The 22695-nt window shown below is 43.0% G+C and overlaps 3 protein-coding genes across 3 annotated transcripts in view; 1 reads left to right on the plus strand and 2 right to left on the minus strand.

Annotated features, from left to right (window-relative positions):
• The window catches only part of LOC306937863 (hippocalcin-like protein 1), a 50396-nt gene extending 44789 nt beyond the window's left edge, over positions 1-5607 (plus strand). The window contains exons 4-5 of the mRNA XM_079521868.1: positions 2699-2804; positions 4831-5607. Of these exons, the coding sequence (XP_079377994.1) occupies positions 2699-2804; positions 4831-4928 (204 nt within the window). The 3' untranslated portion in view covers positions 4929-5607. The remainder of the gene's footprint in view (positions 1-2698; positions 2805-4830) is intronic.
• Positions 5608-7472: 1865 nt separating this feature from the next.
• Positions 7473-19483, minus strand: LOC306938415 (keratinocyte-associated protein 3-like). Its single transcript, XM_079522588.1, has 6 exons — positions 19180-19483; positions 17712-17908; positions 15320-15379; positions 13622-13813; positions 11211-11357; positions 7473-8455 (listed from the first exon to the last, which is right to left on the minus strand). Exons 1-6 carry the CDS (start codon positions 19190-19192, stop codon positions 8243-8245), a joined length of 822 nt encoding a protein of 273 aa, XP_079378714.1. The 5' UTR covers positions 19193-19483; the 3' UTR covers positions 7473-8242.
• Positions 19484-20291: 808 nt separating this feature from the next.
• LOC306938840 (gap junction beta-3 protein-like) lies at positions 20292-21285 on the minus strand. The gene has a single exon (XM_079523172.1). It carries the CDS (start codon positions 21260-21262, stop codon positions 20576-20578), a length of 687 nt encoding a protein of 228 aa, XP_079379298.1. The 5' UTR covers positions 21263-21285; the 3' UTR covers positions 20292-20575.
• Between the last annotated feature and the right edge of the window lie 1410 nt (positions 21286-22695).

Below are 22695 nucleotides of genomic sequence, written 5' to 3' on the forward strand. Positions count from 1 at the left end.
ATAGATACTACTGTACATACAGCCGATACGACAGACATAGATATAGACAGCAGGGGCTGGCTTCCTTGACATTGACAGATTGGATTTCTCTTCATGTTGATTGACACAAAGCCCAGGTCACAGGCTACAATTTCAAATAGTTATTTCTAGGAAGTCCAAAAAAATGGAGATGAGGATTTTTACCATGCCATATGTCCAGGACAGAAGACCAAAACCATAGTGCCCATTTCACCAGATTGTATTTCGCAAAGATGCAGTCGACACCACATTTGCACAGATATAAGATTTACAGGTTAAGGTTTGGAAGTCTAAATATGTCATTAACCTAAGGTCACGGCGTGCTTACGGTCATTTGGCTACACAGCGCCGTTTGATTTGCGGAACTAGCCTACTAAAAATGAACTTCAGCTGGACACGGTAAGGCCAGCTAGCCAATAAAAAAATACGAATGTCCTCCATCCAGCACAGGGAAAACAGTGGCCATCTGGACTCATGATTCATTTTCACTTTATTTCTGTGATCAGATGATAGCTGTGATTATTGAAATGAATGGATATCTGCATGGAGGCTAAGCTGCTGGCATACAAAGGCATTGACTCATGGGTTGACACTAACCACAGTAACCACAGTCAATGGGCTAGTATATGCACATGGAATAACTCTTCCTATGTCCGGCCCGCTTCCATACTTCCTTCACAGGTGTTACTGATGATACTAATTAAGGCTCTGTTCCATTTAGTGTGCAGTGGTTTTTAATTTCAAGGACCCCCCCCACACACCCGTACGGGGCCATTTGGAATTTGAACCCACTCAAGGACACTTTGAGACTGAGACCCACTGGTGTAGTTTCCAATGAGCAGCACCCTTACTCTGTATCAGTGGTAACACCTGTGAAGTAGGGAAGATGCCCAAATTCTTTCCAAAATGGTGCGAATAGAGCCCATTGTTGAGTATGTGAAAGCAACAGAGCACATCACCAAGCCATTAGCCTCGATACCCAGGCTTTCATTTCGTCTGCGCGAAAAAGGAAAGCCTGGATTTACGCATGGGCTGCACTGGCCTAAACGTGGGAGTCAACCCTTCCGCGTAGGCGTCGCTTCAAATGATGTGACGTCAGGGCTCTGAGCGATGTGCACCCCTCAAAATAACACCGTGAGGAAATCATTACCAGTGGAACTTCAAACGAGGCTATGCGAGGAAAATGAGGAGAATGGCTGAAGAACCCACCACACCGTCTAAGAAAAAAACCAACGTGTGCCGACATTCTAACTTTGACAGTCCGTTAGAATGGTATAATCCAGCAACCAGTGGTTTCTGCTTCTGGTCGACACAATAACAGTGCTGCACTGGGGGGGGAGGAGAGACCGGGGCTGACGGACAGATCGGTGAACCAATCCAGGGTGTACGCAAATCTGAGCCGCGGCCCTCCCATCTAGGCCAGAAATGTCTAGCGTTAGCTCAGGCTACCAAGCCATTAATGAAACAAAATGTAAAGAGACCACATACAAATCATGTGAATAGATATGCAACAGACTCTCTGTCTGGGGCCTATGAATGTGTATTCTCTTGGATTAGTGAGTTAAATTTAACCAGTTTATCCCCGAGTGTGCAGAATACTGGGATTATCCTCAAGCTCGTTGAGGTTACGCACCGCTGGATGAAAGTAAAGGGAGCTATTGTATTATTGCATAGAGATGTGTGTGTGTGTGTGTGTGGGGGGGGGGGGGGGGGACGGACTGGTGAGAGAGCACAAAAGCAAGGTCTCCAATTTATTCAATGATATTAGGCTGTGTGCAGACTTCTATGGTAACGAGTGGCACTTTCACATTCACCAATAACCCCCACAAACGAGAGCTATTCATTGCGATCAGAGGAGAAGCAAATTGTTTTCAAGGGCTGAAAACCATTTGAAATCATACCGCCTTGGCGTGCAGTCGCCCGCTGCCAGTGATTTAGTCATAGCAGTGGAGCGATGGCGCAGAGGCCTCGTTTTATGCGAGCTAAGTTTCCCTCTGAGGAAGATGCTGCGGTGAGAGTCCCAGACAATGATCTACAGTCAGCTTCACATCCCTCCTCAACTCCTTCCGGAGAGGATTGAGTGGGCGGCGCATAAGCTAGCGTCTAAGACCGGCGAATACTTGGGGAGCTTCTCCGTTCACTCACAGAGGTTAATTTAGTACTATCAGGAGACAGAAGGAGGTCTTATCGGTCATAGATAAAGATATCCGCAATCAATACGGTAAGCTCTGCTCGTAAACCCCCACCCCCACCCCCCGCCACTCTGATCTCTGTCTGAGGCCAACTTCTGCTCGCTAGGAATTGTCCCAGCGCCCTATGTGGACATGATTCCTTGAAGACTTGCCCAGGGAGCGGCTTATGGCACAGGGAACACAAATGTCATATGAACTGTCATGCTAAAATCTGTATCCTATAAGCAAATATAGTTTAGCGATTTTCTTTTGTTTTTCTGTCATTTGCATGCCACTGCCTGGCCAGAATTCGGCTACCCCCCTGGGTGCGTATAGCGTTAGTCCGACGTCCCAATAATCCAACATTACTAACCCTACCGCTAACCTAACGCCGAGGCCACGGGTGAGTCTACTAACCCTAACCCTAACCTAACGCCGAGGCCACGGGTGAGTCACGTATGTCATCAGACTAACGTATGCCCTTCCTCTATCTACTCTCTCTCCCCCAGGCCATCTACAAGATGGTGTCATCCGTGATGAAGATGCCAGAGGATGAGTCCACACCAGAGAAGAGGACGGATAAGATATTCAGACAGATGGACCTCAACAACGATGGTGGGAGGAAGAGGAAATGCGTTAAAATGTTAAAATTGAACTGAAATTCAATGTTGCATGGCTCCAGTTAAAGGAGAATTTCGGACTAGAAGGCTTTCTTACCTTTATTTATAGTCGTTACGTCCCCACCAAAGAGGTCCAGGTGTTATTTTGTGCAAAAGTGCATTATTGGCTATTTCCCCTACCATAAGCCCTCAATGGGGGTTGGGTTTTTGTGCTAATTCGCTTATTTCCATCGAAATAAGTAGTAAAGTGTGCCGCTTGGGATACTATTTACATTATGAAGAGAGGATATATACAAAAAAAATTATTTGAGCGATGGAAATAAGCGAATTAGCACAAAAACCCAATGCCCCATTCAATTAAATGCAATTCAGTTCAATTCATGTGTAACAACTACAAATAAAGGTAAGAAAGCCTTCTAGTCTGAAATTCTCCTTTAAACTAAGTCAATGTCTGGCTTTTATACCCATAGGGGGTTTTGCATAGTGTTTTAGTTTAGCATGATAATTAGCTAAGAAATATGGAACATTTTAAGAGTTGAGCCATCAACGGTTTTTCATTTGCAATAAATGGTGAATTTTATGTATGATTTACGGTACGTAATATTATAATTTTAGATATGCTATACCACAGTTCACAACATGTGTGTGCAATAGATGAAGACAGTTTATATATAATATTACAATTCAAGAAAATCAGTCAGTCTGTAAACACTTCCTTAGCACAGAGCAGGACTGCTGCTTGCTTAGGTGCCCATCTAACGCCACGGCGCACGTCGGACAGCCTCCACGCACCTCACGCCACACGGCCCTGTGCTCCCGCCTCAATGTGCGCTGCTAACAAGCACCAAACATTTGCTTGCACTACCTTAATTTTCTTCATTCTCGCCTAAATCAACTCCTAGCCTCGCCATCGCTCCGCTAATCACGTGTCATACAGTGAAATGCATGTTGGGAGGGACACAGCTTAATGTATGGGTCACAGTTTCCTTACCTGTGCAACATCGCCATCATGTTCAACAGCTAATTCGGCCACACCACACATACTAACCTACAGAATTCCACACAACAAACAGAGCTGTGACTGGCTAGCCCGATCGCATGCCCATCGCCACGGCAAAACAGAGCTGTGATTGGCCAGCCTCATCACCACGCTGTGAGATACACAGACACTACATGCCCATCCGCATCAACACGGCTACCACTTCTTTCTACCACCACCGCAATCTACAAAGCCATGCCACAGTTATTTGCAATGTTTGCACTGTTCGCACGTCACTGGATATAACTTTTAACTAATCGCGGGTGAAACAGCGAAGGCATCCCCGGCTAAAAGACGACGATCTGCCCCCAACACCACGCCGATGTGTACCGTGTAGCTAGCTAGGGTAGACGTCGGTCCGCCCCCCTCCTCCACCTCCTCCTTCACTGAGGCAGCAGCAGTCAACAGAGCCACACGGACACACGGGGAAGACTTCACCCCGACACGGCGCATACTAGTTAGTTATTTGCAAAGTTAATGTGATAAAATGAACAGCAGGATAAAATAGGAACGATTATCCGTCTATATCAGCAACACACGGATGTGTTGTGTCTTGCAACGACGGGTCGCGGAGCCACACGGACATGGCGAAGACACGGGGCACGGGGAAGACATGGACACGGGTTGCACGCATGTGTGTGACAGAGACTATTTATGCAAGTCCCAGGAATACACAGAGACCCCCCACCCCAGGGAATGCTTTGTGCACCACTTGCCTAATAATATTAATTCTGTGCCCATCCCAACTTAACTTCCCAAGCTCATCAGTTAACAATTCCCTCCCAATCAATAATGTGATCTATTACATTGCATTACCCACACTGTACATCATTTGCCGTTCATATATATTAGAATGGGTAAGGACTAGTATGTATATATTATATATTTTCTTCTGACCCATAAAAATGGGTACTGCGAGATACAGTGTGTTATACTCAAGTAATTTACTTAACTTGCCTCTCCATCCTCCATTCCCTTTCAGGTAAATTGTCTCTGGAAGAGTTCATCAAAGGTGCCAAAAGCGACCCTTCCATTGTGCGGCTACTTCAGTGCGACCCAAGCTCCGCCTCCCAGTTCTGAGGCTATCGACTACCAACCCGCACACCCCGGCCCCGCCCCCCGTTGCTATGGAAAACAGTCACTCAAATCAATGCATGATAGTTCTCGTCTCTCTTATATTATTATCTTCCCTTTTTTTGGCGTACAAAAATTCTGAGGGGGGAAAAAAAAAAGAAAAGAAATTCACACATTGTATACACATAAAATTGTACGTTTTTGAAAAGGCGACGCGCATATAACGTAAGGGTCAACTGAGATACAAACGTGCGGTTGCCATGGCGTCCACCACGTTCCCCCCAATACCCGGGATCCTGTCGGGATCCATGCAGCGAGTGCTGTGTCAGGCCATTTGGGCACAAGTCCGGAGTTTTCTTTTCTCTCTCTCTCTCTCTTTTATTATCATTATTTTCGTGGGACGGGAACGTTTTCATCTTGAAAACCATGCATGGCTCCCGTTAAGTGTTCGGCACAGTCTCGTTCCAGTCTTCTCTTCCAAGGCACAGCTCCTCTACCACTTTTATATTCATATATTTATGTGTATGATATATATATATACACACACACACACACAGTATATATATATATATCATAAGATAAAAATAGACAAGTATGTTTGTTTTCATATAAAGATTACACACACTCTTGCGTTGAAAGGCAGTATTATGTAGCGTAGTTCTGAGATGGTGTGAATTCAGGATGGGGGCACACACAGGGCGATCTAGTTGAGGTTGTGAGTGTATGGTTGGGGGGGAGGGGTGGGATTTCACAAAGGGAACGAAGGTTGGCGATCCTGTAGGGTTTTTATTGATGTCGATACTTTTAATTTTTAATATTTTTTATTTTGGTCTTTTCTTTTTCTTCTTTTGTACATGGTATCGTTTTCCTCTTGATATTGCTTTATTTATACATTTTTATTTTCATTTTATTTTGTGGTTTTTAGTTATTATTAAATGTGTAAATTGAACAGTGGGAAAGATACACTATTGAGACGGACCTCACTGGGATTTCAGAAAGTGTCGATATGAGGAGAATCGTCACCTTTCAGTATTGCAGGGGAAATTATTGATGAGGGTAAATGTGTACCAGGTGAATCCATAATGCATTTGATCAATGACACCAGTAGTACATATCATTTGAGCCACCGTGTGTGTGCGTGTGTGTGTGTGTGTGCACGTGCGTGCGTGTGTACAGTATGTGTGTGTATGTGTGTGTGTGCGCGTGTGTGTAAAGTAAGGCTGCGTATTTGGTCCGAATGAATGCACAGTGACAGTTTTGTGGGCATGTGAATATGCTGTGTCTGAGGCTACCTTTTACAGTATTATCATCATGATGTGTTGTTTCTTAATTTGTAAGTATTTTAAAGTTCTCTCATTGAGGAACAGTAAAGTTCAAGGCTCTTGTTGTTTTATCTCTCAGTGCGCTGCATGCTCCTGCAAAGACCACATAACCAACCCCAACAAATTAATAATAAATGCGCAGCAGCTGCTGTTCCATTTCGTAGCTCTGCATTTCCTCAGCATTGTACCAGACCTACACACTGAAATAATAAAATATTGTCATGCTTTGGGATAAAACTGCCCCCCTTTCTCTCCCCCCTCCCTCTCTCCCGCTCTCCTTTGGCAGACAGAGAACTCACTAAGGGCTCGTTCATCACTCTCTAGTCAAAATGCTTTTATAACCTCTTCAGTTTGTCTGCTTACCCAGCAGTTAAGAAACATGGATTTCCTTTAAGAGATGGAGACAAGTTACAACGATTCCTGGATCAGTGGCGTTTTTAGCTTTCTGGGAAATACTAACCTGGTCAGAGATCAGTGGCTTTTAGGTTTAACTTCCACCAAACTAATAATGCAGGTAGCAATCCTAACCAGCTGCAACCTCTGCTTCGGGGGACCTTATTATAGTGTCACTGCCCTCTGCTGGTAGGATATGGAACAACTTGCTACCCCACTGCTCATCTATATAAAAATCCTTTTCTAATGTCACTGCCTCTGTTGGAACTGGTACAGTGCGTTGTATAAATTCCTTCCTTCCTTTCTTCTTAACCTCACTTCCTTCTTTTCTGTTGCATGAAAACCTCGTGTGAGGATGTCATGTTTGTTAAGTTGGACTCGGAAATCGATGACAAAAATATACCTTATGTGTTTCAAACGCTGCACGTGTGGTGCCTTTTCTTAAACAACTAGTCGTATCATGACCGCTGAAGGATGTGGAATTGGAGACAATGTTCAGTGTTCACACAGTGTTCAAGAACTAGCAGTACTTTTACAGTCTATTGTCTGTGGGATGACAGCATCACATTACAGAAAAAAATACAAGTCTGTAGTGTAATGTATCTTGTCAAGGTATGCCTCAGCTATTCATTAAGCCTGATTTATACTGATGAAGTACCACGGTACCGTATCGCTCACCAAATTCTACAAGCTCACAATGCATCGCCAGCTAGTACATCTGCTATTTTATATTGATTTAATTATGAATTCATAATTCAATGAAACATTCCAAGTTACACTGAATTGATCAAATATACATATTTCACTTCAATGCCAAACACTGGGATAATAAATGTATCATCAATGTGATTTTTATTTAGAAATAAAATAAATATGCTCCAGCCAAGGCCACATCAAAACACTGGTTCTAACTCAAAACTTTCTCTTGAGCTTTTATCAGAAACAAAACATGTCAAACCAGAAACAATGACAGACAGACAGGCTGGCTGAACCAGTTGGGAAGCAGGTACACAGACTACACACACCCAATATTTATGTGACTGGAATCCTGTGTGCTTGTTGAAATAACAATCTTGGCATCTAAGCTCCATAAATCATGGATTACCTCAAGTACTAGTAGTTAAGTTGTGCAAGTTAGCAAAAAACTACAACAACAAAAAACAAGAACAGATAATTTAAACAGTTTGTAACAGTTTAGAGGCTGGGGGTCACAGTTGAAATGGAAATGGGTATAATGGATGTGGAGTGGGTTGTAGGTGCTAACCAAGCTCAATATTTAATTCATCACACGACGGTGTTGCTTGCTGGTAAGACCGGGTTTTCAAGCTAACGACACGTCGCATCAGTTCTTGTCGGCAAGAGGCACCATCATACTACGGAGGTATAAATGTGCCTTTACTGTATACACAATACTAACGTATGAGACAGACATGTGATCATAAAGTCTGCTTTATACTTGCGCCAGTGTTGCATGTAAAACCATATTTGGAGTACAAATCAGGCATTACTCCAACTCTTCGTAATGTACGAGACACATACACGTGTGATTCTAATGTTATCTACTGTATATCCAGAAGACACACAGATGTGTGATCTTAACGTTATCTATACCCAGAAGCTGGACCTCTCCGCGGTACCTCTCTCCAGTAGTTGGTGGTGCTCGGTGATGGTGGGTAAGGGCAAGGTGTTGCTTCCTCTGTGGGGCTGATTGAGAGGCTGCCTCTCAGACTGAGGACCACCATGGGACTGATGCTCCTGATGCTGCTGTGTTGGAGGTGGAGCATAGCGAGTGGTCTCCATCGGCTGCGCTCCGTTTACCTAGCGAGAGGGGGGGGGGGGGGGAGGGGGGGGACGAGACACGCATTGGAACGAGTTCACGTTTCACAATCAAAATTAAGCATCCAAGCTACAATGTGGGACTTACTTAAATGAATAAAACCTGATTTTATCGGCCTAGCAGATAAGCATGTAACGATACACTCAACTCACGATACGATACGTATCACGATATGAGGTTCACAATATTTTCAACACAATTATTTTCCAGACAAATGACCAAAAAAACTTTTTTTTAATGATTTATCCCCCCCCCCCCAAGCTTTTTTCACAATTTGTATTTAACTACATTGCAAACATAATTGTCTATCTTGATGTATTAAAGAGCATCAATTAACGACCATCACCTGGGCACAGTCAGACACATACATCTCCCCTCTGCAGGCCTCTACTACTGAAAGTGACTGCATGGAGTCTGTCATTTCTCTCCAAAAGCATGCGAATATGATGGAATATGATTATAGCTCACATTTCATATCACACACTAAAGTTATTTTATTTATTTTTTTAATCGATTTTTATTTTTAATAAATAGATACATATCGTCGGGATTTAATATCGATATATCGCGATATTCGATATATCGTTACATGCCTACTAGCAGAGCATGCAGTGGTTGGACGTGGTCTCCCTACTCTTCCATAGAGACACACAGGGACTACAAATGTCACGCCCCCAAATGAGACAGCGGCCCCACTTCTGGTCCGTTTCAACTGTGTACTGCAGCTGCCAATGCAATCCCTATGAGAGGCATCATGAAATACCCTAATTTCACTGGTTCATTACTGAGGCTATAGCGATTTTTTTGTGTTCTAATAAAGTGTCCCATATGTTTGATTTGTCCTTTTCAATGTCACATACAAGCCATCTCAATATACATCCTACAATGTACTATAATATACTCCATCAGTTTGTGAAAAGTGCTAGCATTTTAAATCTCAAGTCAAAGTGGTCGCACGGTATATACGTCACGGTTGCATCCCTTGAGGTTTTCAATACCCAGATATATTTGTTGTATTTCGTTTTATATGCTATGTATTTGTTGAAAATGATCTAAACAGCATCTTGCAAGACTATTATTAATACTCATCTAGAGAATTCACTAGGTAGTTGAAAATGTCAGGATGTCACTCCTCCATTTAGCTGGGTTATTTTCCCATGCAACTATTCAGCAAAGTTAATACACACCGTCGGAGCTCCGTGGTAGGTAGAATATATATAGTAAGCCCGTGACATGTTCAAAATATAGACATGAATAACAAAGTCAGTCGGGATCGGGATGTATATTGAGAATTCCACTCTTCAAAGTCGCCCTCGTAAAGGCAGTGACGTCCCTTAAAAGCGACAGGTTCTCTGTCTGCCGTCTCCCCTCTGATCCGTTAACATTATGGGTAACTCATTCAAGTGGTAAATTAAATGTGAAATACATCCTCTATTGAGAAAACAACAATATATGTTGACAAAGACACTTCATACATTTGGAAACATATTTTTATTCAAATCAATATAGTCTTCAGTTAATTTCATATTATTTTAAAAGTAGGCTAACTACAGTTGAATTTCAATGGACTTCTATGGGCTGGCCTGCAGTATCCGTGCCAACGGACCAGAAGTGGGGACGCTGTCTCATTTGGGGGCGTGACATTTGTAGTCCCCGTGTGTCTCTATTGAGCCATTAGACTCTTGGGTCAGGTGCATGCTTACACCGCTTTTCTAGGGAGACCCGCTGTGATTGGCCAGTACTAGTCACTGTGATCGACAGTTCCTCCTTCCTTCCAATACTTAACCTCATTAAAGCTATACATAAACCTAACCTTAGACCTATATTACTCTGGTTTTACTGGTTATGGTTAGGCTAACCATAACCAGTAAAACCAGAGTAATATAGTAAGAGAGTGGCGGCACTAGCGTTGACTCCCATTGTAACAATGGAATGCGGAAGTGCTCATTCTATTTCAATGGGATAGTTCCAGCCATAGGAGCAATGTTTGGAACTATAGCCCATAGGCACCCGCTTTGCGGCGAGATCAAAGCGTGTCGCTACTCTCCTACTCTACACTCCGAGTAAAACTAGGCGGATCTATCCGATAACGTTGGTGGAATCCATATTAACACTTGTCAGGTAGGACACGTAATGGTTGACAATGTCAATAAAGTTATTTTAAGCAGACAGAGCACAGGATAGGAGACTAGATGCATCACCATCTTTATTGGACTTCAGATATCGGTGCAATTTCCTTCCAGAAATTATTATCTGTATTGATCTAAAGCGGGTGACAGAGAGAGGTACATAACTGAAAGATGTCAAATTATTTCACATTGCAACCTAATGATTAAAGATTTGTTTTAATGTCTGCCGTCTCTCTCCGTCTCTCTCTCTCCAGTAGGTGGCGTCCTGACATAGGGAAGCCACCTCCAACCACATACAGATTGGTTAAAGTCAAAGTGGGTCGAGTTTGAAAAGACACGGTACTTGCTGTTGCATAGTCAGTCAACAACATTTTTAGATTATAAATGTTACAGACCTAAAACAAATGCCCAGTCTACAATTTTGCACCTAAACCCCGTTTCAAAAATAGTAAATATAGCAGATATACTGATATACAGATATACTTGTAGATTGTCTATTTGTGAATACATTTTTACAACACTTTTCGCCTATTGGCATGTCTAAAATAGGGACACCACGCCAGGGTAAAAGCAGTTAATTACTCTGTGCATAGGGGTCAACACTCACCACTGGCCTCCGGCCTATGGGCCCCTTGTGGCGATGACAGCAAGGCAGACCCAGGAATGTGAGACATACAGCGAAGCATCGCGTGGAAAACACCAGCTGGACGATGGATGTGGCGATCAGAGGCACCCACAGGATCAGGGTGGTACTCTGGGGGGTGAAGAGATGGAACAGAAGTGTGTGAGCGAGTAGCCAACCCTACCTGGACTGTGCAGAAAACGCCATTACAGGCCAGCACACCCATGGGCATTGACAGCAACTGGAGACAAAGCACATCTGTGCCCGTGTAATGATACAGAGTTTCAATTTTGGAGAGTGCTGTGGAGTGTGAACAAAATGCATGCAAAGAAATCAAGTGTGTTTTCATTTCCGCTGGGGAGCGGTCCAATGTCGCAGGGAAAATCAAGGAGCAGAAAAAACTATTTAGGAACCCCAAAGCAATTTCACAAGCAGGCTCTTTGGTTAGAAGATTGACTTCATGCAGGCCTCATGTGGAACGAAAAGTTATGATGAAATACCCGAGGCTAAATCTCACACTGTGTTGCATTTTTATGTACTGAAAGATGTTGCTGTTAGTATGCCTCTGTGCTTCTGTACACTGACCTCATCAAACCCTGGATAGCCATACATGGAGGAGACTTCACCTAGATCTGCATATATAGAGCCGGCCAGTAACTCTACATCTGACCTCAAACCCTTAGATCTTCATATATGGAGTTGACCTGTTGTTTCATTGATCCTTCCTCTTCGATGTCTCCCTTTTGACTGATACCAGTCCATTCAAACTCTAGACGCTCCCGCCTCAAAGTTATTACTAGAGTTCTCAACAGGCCCGGAAATTAAGGCCCGGCCCTACCTGGGCCCTCATCAAACCCTGTACACTCAAGACACTGCCCCCGTTGTCACCCTTAGATCTCCATATATGGAGCTGACCTGTTTCCTGACATTCCACATGTTGATCTGACCTCATCAAACCCTGTACACTCAAGACACGCTCCATATATGGCCAGACCTCATCAAACACTACACTCAAGACACAGCCCCTGCTGCCACCCTTAGATCTCCATATCTGACATTCCATATGTTGATCTGACCTCATCAAACCCTGTACACTCAATCTGATCTGACCCCCATGCCAAAGCGCCAGCGCTCGCACCGCAGTCTACCGTCACCCTGGCGGATGTGTGCACGCGACGTCGCCCTTTAGGGCGAGGTTGCTTCTCTCCCTCAGGGCGTCTTACTGGTATATGCAATTATATAGAAGTGACATTAAACACTTCTTTCAAACAGAGTAATACAAATGGGATACCTTTCAATTGGAAACCATTGAGGCAGAGCAGGCTTGACTGGCCATCTGTGGTAACACACCTCTAAGGTGCCTGTAGGACTAAGTCCAGCCAAGGTCTCCAAGAGAGAGTGGTCAAGAGTGAAGACTTCAATTCTTCACTGTTTATGTCCTACGCAGGATTCAAACCTGGGGTTTACCGCTCATCCAAGAGGCAAAGCAAAGCAAAGCAAAGTTACTATATTTACCCAGGGTATCTGGGCTAAGCTCAAGAACTTGTTTCCAGCCAGGCCCTGCTCATAGAACATTTCATGGTAGTGGTTCAATGCCTTGCTCAAGGGCACTTCAGCGGTGGTAATTTTAACGTGTCGGACAGCTGATTCGAACTGGCGACCTTCCGGTATCAAGACCGCTCCGCAATCCGTTCGGCCACCGCTGCCACGAAGGCAACCGCGATTGGTTGGGGGAGGTATTGCGCTTATGCACTTCTGGTAGTTCTACTAGTCAACCAGTACCGCGTGTCCTACCTCAATGGACGAGTAGGGAGACCATAGATATATATAAGAAAGCTAGATGGCTCACCCACGCTCTGGCCAATGGAGAGCGACGTTGCTACGTGGCGGCCATCTTACAGAGGGGCAGCATACCATTGTGTCTATGGGCATGTACTTTTTAAATAACCATTACTTGCTCAATTTTCAACCGATATTCAAACGGTTTGGTTTGTTATAAACGTCAGAGACGTCCGCATACTTATATATGCTTTTATACGACGTTCATATAAAAAACAAAATTAAGCAGATAAGCGTCCTGAATCATAGCCACGTTGACGTTTGCATTAAACCAACCCGTTTGTAAATCCCTCAAGATTTGAGGGAGTTATGACTATTTTTGTTTGAGCTGCCATTGAACATACTGTACTGTAGCCCCTCAGCAAGATGGCCGCCGGGTGAACTACGTCAGAGACTCCGCCTTGAGCCATTCAGCCTTTATATGTCTATGAGGGAGACCACCTCCATCCACCGCAGTAACATGTCCTACCATACAGATGGATTAACATAACATTCTATTCAGTAAAAAATGCAGCTTTAAGCTTCACTGTTATACACATACGCACACACACACTTACATAGATGCGTGTAGGGTCGAATGGGCACTCATTGGTGATGCTGGAATAGCCAATGGCGTCGGGGAAACGACAGAGGGAAAGAAGACTGCGTCCACCGTGCAGGATGGCCCTCACCACGGCAACCATCAGACCAACAGCAGAGGCCGTGGATAGCAGTCCAGACACCAGGCTGACCAGGAAGAACGACCACGTCTGGTCAACAAACACACATTAACCCAGTCATTTTAGCGTTGGCTATTCAAAAATAACCCCAACCAACCAACCAACCCACACCACACCACACCACACCACACCACACCACACCACACCACACCACACCCACACCCACACCCACACCCACACCCACACCCACACACACACACACACACACACACACACACACACACACACACACACACACACACACGTCTGCGGCCATACATTTGGGTGCTTGACATGAAAAAGTTTGAGAACTACAGATTTAGAACTGTGTAGAAGCGGCCTCAGGTCTTATACTTAGTTGACTGGAGTCCCCCAGGGTTCTATACTAGGTCTGCTATTATTTCCCTCTGCACAGTCTCTTGGCTGAAAATAGCTCACGTGTTTGCAGGCACTCTTTTCACCGGATGTTCCCTCTCAGAATAGGGATGCTAGGGTTCAAGTACTTTTAAAGAACTTACATGATTAATAGATCAGGAGTTTAGATTACCTCGTTAAATCAACTCCTGATTAGAACACCGATACTCTGTATTGTATGCAGCCAAAGGAGTACGATAACAGAATGTGTCAGGGTTTCATAAGGTGTGGTTCTTCTCACTACTCTTTAGGGTGGTATCAAATGATTCACTCCCACTGACGTTTACACGGTTACAACACTTACTTATTCATGCGAAAGTGCATGCAATTAGCCACTTCAGCCCTACATACTTTGTCGTATGACGAATAGTGAAAAATGCAGATCAGCAAGCTCACATGTCGCACCGCAACACGTTGTGAGCTTGTAGATCGGCCATTTCTGCTATTTTTGGTTTCACCTTTTATTTAAAATGTTTTAACGTTTGCCGGCTACCATATGTGACATGCCCTAAATTGGGCTGCCAGGTTTAAAGTGATTAGTCCATCCAGCCCTGCCTTAGTTCTGTGGTCCGTCACAAACAAAGGCAATGGGAGTGGTGCTGCTGTCCCAGAAGGTATGGGAAGTAAAGTGAAGCTCTGTGCAGCTCATTGACTCGCCGGTCTCGTCTGAGCAGCCCGACAGCTGATTAAATAAACAGAGGGGAGCAGTGGTACGTGACCAGGGGCGATAAAACAACAAGAGGAAGATAGAAAGCGCACTCCAAGCGGAGCTCAGATGGGACTCAAACTGTGACTGATGTGTTTCGGCAGCGCCCGCAGCCAGAACAGAAGTAGGACTTCAAAAAGGCTTCTGTCGAGTTCTGACTGTTGAGGCAGACACAGACCGAGAATAAAGATCTGTGGTACACACGCGCATACAACTTTGAGTGCGAGCGGAACACAACCTGAACCGAATGAGAGTGGAGAGAGAAAAATAGACTTGAGATGCTACCAGAAATGGCAATGGCGCGGCGCGGCGCGCGCACACAGTGCTGTTGCCTGTCACTTCATCAAGAGACTGACATTAAAAGGAGAAAAGGAACAAATAATAAATAAATAACTTTCTGGCCCCAGAACTTTTCATATTAAAAAGGCAACACTCACCAGAGCTCTGTTTCGCTTGTTTTTAGACAGGACAATTGCTAGAATTCCAGCAACAACACCCTGCAATAACAACACAAAGGACAAGTTGAATACATAGATACATTTTATTTTAATCAATCTATTCTGTATGTAATTTTATTATCCAGGACAGTGCACATTAATGAACATTTCAATCAATAAATAATCATGTAAATATGCCGGATTTTGCTATAGAAGCTCATTTCCATCCATAAATACAACATGGTATCACGTAATATGCCAGATGTAAGCTATAATTTTGGCTATAAACTAATTTCCGTCCCAGTGGTCCACTGCAGTGGTTGGAGAGGTGATCTCCCAACACTACCATTGAGAAATGTAGACCCTGGTTGTCAATGTCAATTATTGTCTCCACCAGGCCGAAGGCATGGGGAGAGAGTATGTTTTTGTTTTGCACTCAGTCCGACAACATAAAAAATAAATTAAAAAAACGGAATGTCAAAATATCCAGCGCGGGGTCTGAGACCAGAGCCATTGAGTAATGGTTGAGACGAAGCAGTGAAAGGTCCTGAAAGATACATAACGTCAGTCTTACCCAATACCCAATCTTTCTGTTTTATGAACACATGGCTGCTGTACTTTATACATACTAAGCATTTAAAGTATGAGGATGTGGATATTTTGACATTCCGTTTTTGTATTTTTTGGAAAGTTGCCACTACTGTTGGAGCAGCCATAAACTAAACAGGTCCATCTCGATCTTTGTAATGTTAGGGTTAGTAAAAAGCAGGTAAAAGAGTAACGTTTGAGGCAGACTAACATCAGTCATTCTACCGTTCACTGTAGTAGAAGAGGTGCGCCTGGTGAGGGTTTAAACCCTGCAGCTATGTCGAGTCCGCCTACAGGAAATACGTAAGCTGCAACCATGAGACCCGTTTCTGAATTCGTCTATAGGTCCACCAGGAGGCCGACATTTGTAAAAACAATTATTTTGACATAATTCTGTCCAAAAATCCTAAAAATGTGTTCAAGGCTTTCAAAGTTTGCAGGAATGGCCCGTTTTGAACAAAAAGCCTCAAATCATGATGCAGTGTGCAATTTATGTGAAGTCTTTCACAAACTTTCCTACTAGGCTGAGGAATATTTCCCACCCTTTTCACATTGATTAGAGCAGGTGGATTTTTGCAAAACACATTTTTGGAACAAAATGCCTCAAATCATCCAATTACCATCCAATGGCACCCTTTTCACATTGGCCTATTATAGCGCCACCAGGAGGCCACAACCTGACCTGGCCTGGTGGAGACCTGTTCCTCGAGGGGCACTTTTTCTAGTTTTATTTGAAGCGGACAGCACAATGGACTGGGCACTAGATGCATTGCTATCTTTATTGTAGTTCATTCATTGTTTCAATTACATCTCTCCATCAGACATACAACGTAGTTGTACAGATTGTAACTTTAACATATTGCCGTTTTTAAAACTGGGATTTTTTTGACATAAAAAGTAACAGCTATACATTGTATATCCTATACATATCCCCATTCAGGAATCAAAAAAGGAGGAGAAACAAACACTGGCACACTATTGTGAGTATTCTGCCGACTAATGGTCTAGGACCTAGACTCTAGGTAGAGCTGATGTGAGCTACACAGCTCCAGAACAATAAAATGAATAATGAGTTTTAGATTGAGGTGCGCCGATATGCAAGCATTGACAAGTCAACAGTAATGCTATTATGCCAACACATTGGTGCCCATGGCACACCTAAATCTAACACGCATTATTCATGTATTGGCTATGTAGCTGTGTTGCATCACACATCAGTGTACCAAGTTCAGCCTAGCCCTAAACCACTTTTTTATTCTTATTTAGAAATTACACGCCATTTCTTGATCTTTTCCCCTAACTTTTAGAGTATAACACAAGTCCAAAATTGGGATGCCAGGGTTAAAGTGGTTAAAGAACGCAAGCCGAGTGCTGGTACAGTATGTGCCTTATAACGTTTAAGATGGCAGCAAACAAAAGCATGGGAGATTCAGCATGCTCATTTGTGGCAGCGGTGGCCGAACGGATAGCGGAGCGGTCTTGATACCGGAAGGTCGCCAGTTCGAATCAGCTGTCCGACACGTTAAAATTACCACCGCTGAAGTGCCCTTGAACAAGGCATTGAACCACTACGATGAAATGTGTTCTATGAGCAGGGCCTGGCTGGAAACAAGTTCTTGAGCTTAGCCCAGATACCCTGGGTAAATATAGTAATCATTTCATTTCATTTAATTTCATTTCATTAACCACACCAAACCTAGGCAATGAAATGAAATGATTACTATGGATGTCTTGACTGAAGTGAAATGATGTACTGTATATTTTATGTATTTGTCCCCTCTGCATCTGTGTTGTGCCTGCTCACCAGCATTCCACACACCAGTGCCACTACATTGGAGATGGCGTACTCCATGGCCCTGGCCTGTTTGTGGAGATTGATGTGTCGCAGCACTGCCCCGTGCACTAGCGCCCCCAACAGGAAGTTGACATGGCCAATTACGAGCATGCCAAGCCCCATCTTCATCAGAGCCTTGGGCTCCTCCAGGCTGGCACAACACACACCTGACCAGAGGAGAGGAGAGGAGAGGAGAGGAGAGGAGAGAACCCCAGAAGGAATGAACAAACAATACGAGGAAATAAAATAAGGAAGGAAAGATGTGGGGAGGGGGGAAAAATTAGGATAAATTGTAAAACAAACATCGTCCAGATAGCTGATACAAGCTCGCAACGTGTCTCAATGTAACACAATGTGAGCTTGTGGATATATACTAGTACTACTACTACTAATCATTACAGGAGGTTGTCGTTACAGTAGTACATCATCTCTGCTGCAGGTTCACAGTCCCAAGGCTATCCTTGTTCTATTGATCAGCTGCACAGCGGCCAGGTCAAAATCACTGCACACATGGCACCGACATTAATGATTACCTGCTAAACACATACAGTAGACCAGACATAGACACCCACTGCTGTCCAAACAACCAAGTCTCTGTAACGGTATGTGTGACAAGACAACATTCTTAGCTTTCTGCTGGGTTTACCCTTTCACTTAAATGAATGTAGATACACTCCCAATCTCCCATGCATTTCATGATATGATACATTCTTTCTTTCACTTTATTCCTTGCAACTATACAATTTGTGGAAAGCTTAAATATAATTTCACCCACTCTTAAAACTGGTGTACAGTGTAGGCCTATGTGATTGTGACAATAAAAACATATTTCAGCTGGCTTTGGCTGATGAAATATGTTTTTAAAATAAGATTAATGCATATTTGAGCAAAAATAAAAGGATACAAGAAATCTCCTGATAAAAAAGTACCCACAGGTAGGCCTACTTGTGTGTATTTCACAAGCACTCAACATTTTTTCAATTCCTCATTGTAACCACCAGGAATATTAACTTTGTGCATAGAGTGCATCACACACACACACCTCCTGTGGTAAAATGAGACAGGACACGGTTTTTGGGTAGTTTCTATTTCTAGTTGAAAAAACAAAACAAAAAATCGTTTTTTCAATTAGAAGTAGAAATGGAATTATCCATATACTGAATAGCTATGCTATTCACCCTATACACTTATTACGTTTAAAATTAAACCAACAACAACAAGTGGCATCATCCGCATCAAAGAATATTCGTAGGCCTACCCTACACCCCCATCCCTCAATGCAATGATCTTGCTTAGGCCTACCAACCATGAACGATCTAAAGCTCAAATGCGGCTCACTTCGAACCTCCATGTAGCCTACAGTAGGCCTACTACAGCCTACAGGATACTCTTATGTCTGCAATTTCACAAAATAAACATCTGAGGACGGGCTCTATACCTGTATGAGCCATTCCGTTGTTAAATCATCATCCGTGTGCGTTGAGGGTATATGTTCATGTGCTTCCTGTCGACATGCAGACATCAAAACAAACCAAACACACAGGTGCATCTGTGACAGAGAAGAACCACCTCTTCTTCTTCTTCTTTTTGTTGTTTTACGGCAGTTGCAAGTGCAACCAGTTTATGGAGCAAGAACCACCTCCCCTGTCCTGAGGCATTTCTTTTAGCTACATGTGACTTCCCATGTTGTGCAGTTTACAAATAGTTGTCCTCCTGTTTGTCAGTCCCGTTGCGAGCCATACGCTTATAGGCCTACCTTTTAACCCAGTTTCTTAATTCACCCCCAATAAGTTCAAGTTTTATTGTGCTAAATGTGCTTCAATTGGTCGAGTTATAGCCTAAGGCCAATAAGGATCATCGCTGTAAATTGCAGTATAGGCCTATCCTTTGGCGCCATCCAGGGGATACTAGAAGCTAGACTAGAAGTCTGAAACTAATAGGCAGTTACAATACAGGAACATACCACAGAAAGGCCATTTCATTTTAATTTGGCTAGTTTGAGTGGCAATTTAAAACAATAACATCACCACAATGCTTGCAACTCTATCTGTTTATTGGTCATAAATCTTCATGTAGCCAGTAAACTACAATATTTGGCCTATATTCTCTTTTCTCAATGACTAATGGACATCTACTGCCACCAAGTGGACAAATAAGCTTACAACACACTAGTGGAAATAGCATTCGATGCCATGTGTAAATACATTTATTTATAATTCTTAGAATTCACAAAACATTTTCAGGAAACAAAGTAAGCATGATTACACACATTTTGATGTTCTGTAAACTTAATAATTCAATTATCATTAGAATGAAAGTATTTACTCTGGTACTACTGCTCAATTGTCTATTTCACCAAAATGATATGTTCACAAATTGCTTTGTATTGGAGAAAGAAAGAAAAAGGAAAGGCGAAAGTGTGTGTGTGTGTGTGCGGCGTGTGTGTGTGTGTGTGTGTGTGTGTGTGTGTGTGTGTGTGTGTGTGTGTGTGTGTGTGTGTGTGTGTGTGTGTGTTCCAGTTGCTCAGTAGTTTCCAAAGTGAGGACCAGGGACAGCCAGGGGTCCTTAATGGTATTCCGGGGACAGATAAAGAGTAGTTTTATTTCACTATAATAATTAAATTAACTTGTCTTTATTCTTTATGTCAGTACAATACAAAAAATACAAAAACAAGAGTAACCTTTCTAACAATGTTTCAATATCACCATTATGAATGTATTATTATGTATTTCTCAAGTACAATTGTGACATTTGAAACTACAACATAATTTCTGGGTCCCTATAGCACAGAATCATTTGAAATGGGGTTCCAGTCCCCTTCCAGGCCTTTCAGTTTAGCTAGGGTGTAGAGCGTGGATGTGGCCTCCTCGATGTTTAAGCCTCACCACTCGGACAGCAATCAGATAAAAGATCTCACAGAGGTTGAGGACTACGCACAACATAGAGGTTCCCACCATAAAGTATGTGAAAACAGTCTTCTCGGTTGGACGGGATATGAAGCAGTCCACCATGTTGGGACAAGGTGAGCGATCACACTTCACACGTCTGGGTAGCTTGAAGCTGTCATAGATCATGTGGAGGAGGTACAGAAAAAGTACTTCCATGGCCGACTTGAAGATGAGGCTGAAGAGGTAGGTCCACCACAGACCTCCGTGCTTCTGGCCTGGGTTGTTATACAGGTGGCAGTCCGCGCCGTGCTTGGCCTGAAACTTGCGTTCCCGTTCTTCTCGGTAGGCCACATGCAGCACCACCATGAAGGAGGGGCAGGTGACAAAGATGAGCTGAAGAGCCCAGAGGCGAACATGTGAGATGGGGAAGAAGTAGTTGTAGCACATGTTGGTGCAACCAGGCTGTCGGGTGTTGCAGTCAAAGTGGCCCTGTTCGTCACCCCACACTCGCTCCGCCGCCACCACAAACACCATCACACGGAACACAAACACCACAGACAGCCAGATCCGTCCAAAGGCAGTGGAGTACTTATTCACCCCGCTGAGCAGGTCCTGCAAGCCCTTCCAATCCATGTGTCTGGCTTGGGGTCACCTTCCTTTGTGTCTGCGTTTTGATATCGAAATTGTTGGAACCTTAAAGGACACATTAGGAAACAATTGAAAAGTTACACTGAGACTAAACAATGTGTGTTGAGAATAGGGCTGTATATACGTAGATACAGTATATGCTACCAATATGTTACCATAATCGAATAATCGATATTGTGATATGAGACAAGATATCGTCTGTGATTTACAATATCGATTATTCGATAATGGTAACCGATTATTCGATTATGGTAACATATTGGTAGCATATACTGTATCTATATACGTATTGCCCAGCCCTATTCTCAAGGGTTCAGTATTTAGTTCAGTCATTGGTCTGACAAACGACAACCTACCACAAACAATAACCTAACCATAACCGCAAGCACGAGAGCAGCGCATGTCCTGCTCCGTCGGAATTACGTGCGGTTCTGCACAGTTTAACATTTAAAAATTTAAAATAAAAATAGTTAAAAGTAAAACCATAAAATCTCCAGAAAGTCAGTTCTACACTGGTCTAGTTGTGTCAAAAACCAACAGTCGGCATCTCCAATATGTTGTCACATTATCGGTATTAATTGCAATTTTTTATTTTATTTTATTTATTGATTTTGATAATTGCATGTCTCATATGATCACCACAATGTTTGCAACATTGGGTGATTTTCACAAATTCAAATAATTTGTCAAAATCACCCAATGTTGCAAACATTGTGGTGATCATATGAGACATGCAATTATCAAAATCAATAAATACTGTAACAACAAGCAAACCTGATGCTTTATATATTTGTTGTTGAAATATGTTTTAAGGGTTCTATAAATGTACAGTAGCTAAGACAAAATTGTCGATGAGTTGTCTCCTATGATCACAATACGTAGTTTAGCCATACCATGTTAAATAACTAATGTGTGTTTACGGTATTTGCAATTTGAAAAAAGCTTCCTTTAATATTTGAGCAATCATTTACATTTATGTTGCCTATCAAATTCTCCTCCACCACAAATAATTCTGCCTGTTAAAATTCAATGACAAGTCTCGTCGACCTCTGGAACCTGAGCAAGACAGATATTCAAGAAATTCAATAACCAGATCATGGCTTAAATTGCATATTTACCTTTCAAACTGGTTTTATTTTGGGCCCATCTCGTCCCTTTGTCCGTCAAATAAACCTACAACTGATGTGAATTCACGACGTTAGTTTGATAAACTTCTCATGTACAACTGTTAACTCATAATGACTGGGCATAGGCAGAACAAGAAACCGCTGGCCATACTCTGGAGGTGTGGTCGACGGATTCTGGAATCCAGCCAAAAAAATGCCTTAAGACAGCTAAAAAGATATTATGATTTTATTTTTTTTGCTGTATTCATCCTTCATATCGTCCCCCATGTCACAATGAATTGACATCAGAAA

The sequence above is a fragment of the Electrona antarctica genome (genome assembly GCF_951216825.1).
Source record: "Electrona antarctica genome assembly, chromosome: 15".
NCBI classification, from domain to species: domain Eukaryota; kingdom Metazoa; phylum Chordata; class Actinopteri; order Myctophiformes; family Myctophidae; genus Electrona; species Electrona antarctica.

Excerpts from the sequence above, each read along its gene's own strand:
- LOC306938415 (XM_079522588.1), bottom strand. Across the intron at positions 11,358-13,621 it reads TCGACCCTACACGCATCTAT|AGTACCACCCTGATCCTGTG; the intron begins GTAAGTGTGTGT and ends TTCACCCCCCAG. Across the intron at positions 8,456-11,210 it reads CCATAGGCCGGAGGCCAGTG|GTAAACGGAGCGCAGCCGAT; the intron begins GTGAGTGTTGAC and ends CCCTCTCGCTAG.
- LOC306938840 (XM_079523172.1), bottom strand. The coding sequence starts at position 21,262 with ATGGATTGGAAGGGCTTGCAGGACCTGCTCAGCGGGGTGAATAAGTAC.